At 28.2% G+C, this 2,223-nt stretch overlaps 1 protein-coding gene across 1 annotated transcript in view; it reads right to left on the reverse strand.

Annotated features, from left to right (window-relative positions):
* Positions 1-1,840, reverse strand: part of LOC105623924 — a 10,394-nt gene extending 8,554 nt beyond the window's left edge. The window contains exons 1-6 of the mRNA XM_012205298.1: positions 1,823-1,840; positions 1,140-1,195; positions 993-1,057; positions 914-949; positions 754-794; positions 401-592 (exon numbers count right to left, since the gene is read on the reverse strand). Of these exons, the coding sequence (XP_012060688.1) occupies positions 401-592; positions 754-794; positions 914-949; positions 993-1,057; positions 1,140-1,195; positions 1,823-1,840 (408 nt within the window). The remainder of the gene's footprint in view (positions 1-400; positions 593-753; positions 795-913; positions 950-992; positions 1,058-1,139; positions 1,196-1,822) is intronic.
* Between the last annotated feature and the right edge of the window lie 383 nt (positions 1,841-2,223).

The raw sequence follows: 2,223 nt of genomic DNA on the forward strand, positions 1-2,223 counted from the left end.
AAAACGTTAAAATACGTAGTAGAATACTACACAGANATATAGTAGTGANATAGTATTATATATAATATATATATATACTACTACTTATTATTCTAATAATAATTAATTACACACACACACACACACACACACACACACACACACACACACATTTTGAACTTAAAACATACTACAAACGAAACTTTGAATATATTTTTAAATTGTATACAGTCTTGCATATATTATTAGTAAAATATAAACTATTTAAAATAGCATTCAATAACACATAAAACTTAGAATATTTCTGTAAAACTGAGTTTAAGATATTTTGTGAAAAAGATACTTTGTGTGCGTACGTATATAAAAATTAATTATTGCCTTTCCTCGTATTTTTTAATAATTTGAAAAAAATTTATAATACATTGTGTTTCAAAGGAACATATTTTAATCCTTCTTCTAAGATGGACATGTAACCATCTTTCTCCAAACATTTTCGATCTAATTGAGATAATATTGCTTTCATTGTTTTCTCCAACTCGTGATCAAGTTTATTATCTTTCATCTTCTTGCATTTTGTAAATTCATCCATTTCTGGTATTACTTTTTTGGTAGACTTAAATACAGTTGAATCTTTCAATTGTGTAGGATTAAAATTTGTACTTGGTTCCAAAGATTGCACACTGCTAGTATAACTGCAATGAAAATGTACTAGCAGGCTTATTTATGCCTGAAAAAATATATGCCTGAAATGATTTCATAATCTTTAATTGTTACATTGCTCTCTTGGTCTTCAATATCTAATGATAATGTGTTCTCTAAAAATATATAATTTATGAAAAATATATTACAAATAATACATATTAAGACTATTAATACATATTAAGACTGTATAAACCCAATATTAGAAATAGATATTATTTTCATTAATGTATACTTTTTATTGATTGAAAAAATCCACTGTAACTGTGATCTAATAACAAAGTTATCACATTGGAAGATGCTTAGATGTAAACGGTGAAGAAATCTGCTTGTTTTAGCTAATGAACTTTGTGATTGTTGAACAAATGATGTCTTCGCTCTGTAAATAAAATTAGAAAATTAGAAAAATGTAGAAAATAAGTACTAACAAATAAATAAAAGTACAAAAACTAGATATTAGCTTTCTATGAGCTATATGAGGAATTAGAAACAACATATTTCTATATAACTGCCATTCCTTCCTCAATTCATAGCACCAGAAGCAGACGATAATAACATTTGTTGCCTATTCTCTCTACTAAATGTCTCTTAAAAACGACTACTGTCTTTCGATTTCTTCGACTATAAAAAAATTATATATTATATAAATTTGTGTTTATATGTAATAATTTAAAAAAACAAAAAATTACTTGACATATTTACTGTATAACAATTTCTCAAATTTTCAGAAAGTTTTTGCCACAAATCTTTCTTCTTTCTAATATTTTTAAAAATCGACATCACATTTATCATATAAACAACGATTTTCATGAACAAATTCAATAATAATTTCATCAACATTTAATGATTCCATAATAAAATATCTAAATCTTATTTAACAATACTAGCAGTAAATATTTGAGTCATAGATGTATTCGTCAAAAAAGATTATGTTTCATTCAGTCGTTGTCGTAAATGGAAAAAAATGGGAGTTGATCATCTTCCATTCCCACATCGACAGCTGATTCGCGACAACTTCATTCGACATCGGCAGCCGACACTCCAGCGCGCATATGCACGACATCGACTCCGTCATCTGACTTATAACTTCACACTAGATGCGGAAACGCGCGGCAAAATATGATGCGGTAGCCAATAAACTTACAGTTCCTAACGTGTTCATTGATTACCGCGTCTCATTTTATCGTGCGCGTAAGCGTTTCCGTGTCCAGTGCAAGAGCCATAACTTTCATCTTTTTGATTTTTACGACAACGATTGGATGAAACATAACCTCTATTTTACATACATCTATATAAAATAGTTTATCATGGAATACGTTTTCTTAAAAGAGTAATTTCATTCTTATAATTTGCGTCCAAATTAATAATAAATTTGTACAAATACAATATTTCAATATTCATTGTTCCGACTTATAACAATTGTAAACTGAAAAGTCATACTTGACATACCTGACATACAACACACAATAAGCGACATCCAACTCAAATATGCGACCTATTGTAGAACGAGTCTAAAAAAACACAATAGAATCGCAATTCGTAAGC

The sequence above is a fragment of the Atta cephalotes genome, assembly GCF_000143395.1.
Source record: "Atta cephalotes unplaced genomic scaffold scaffold00002, whole genome shotgun sequence".
In the NCBI taxonomy this organism is placed as follows: domain Eukaryota; kingdom Metazoa; phylum Arthropoda; class Insecta; order Hymenoptera; family Formicidae; genus Atta; species Atta cephalotes.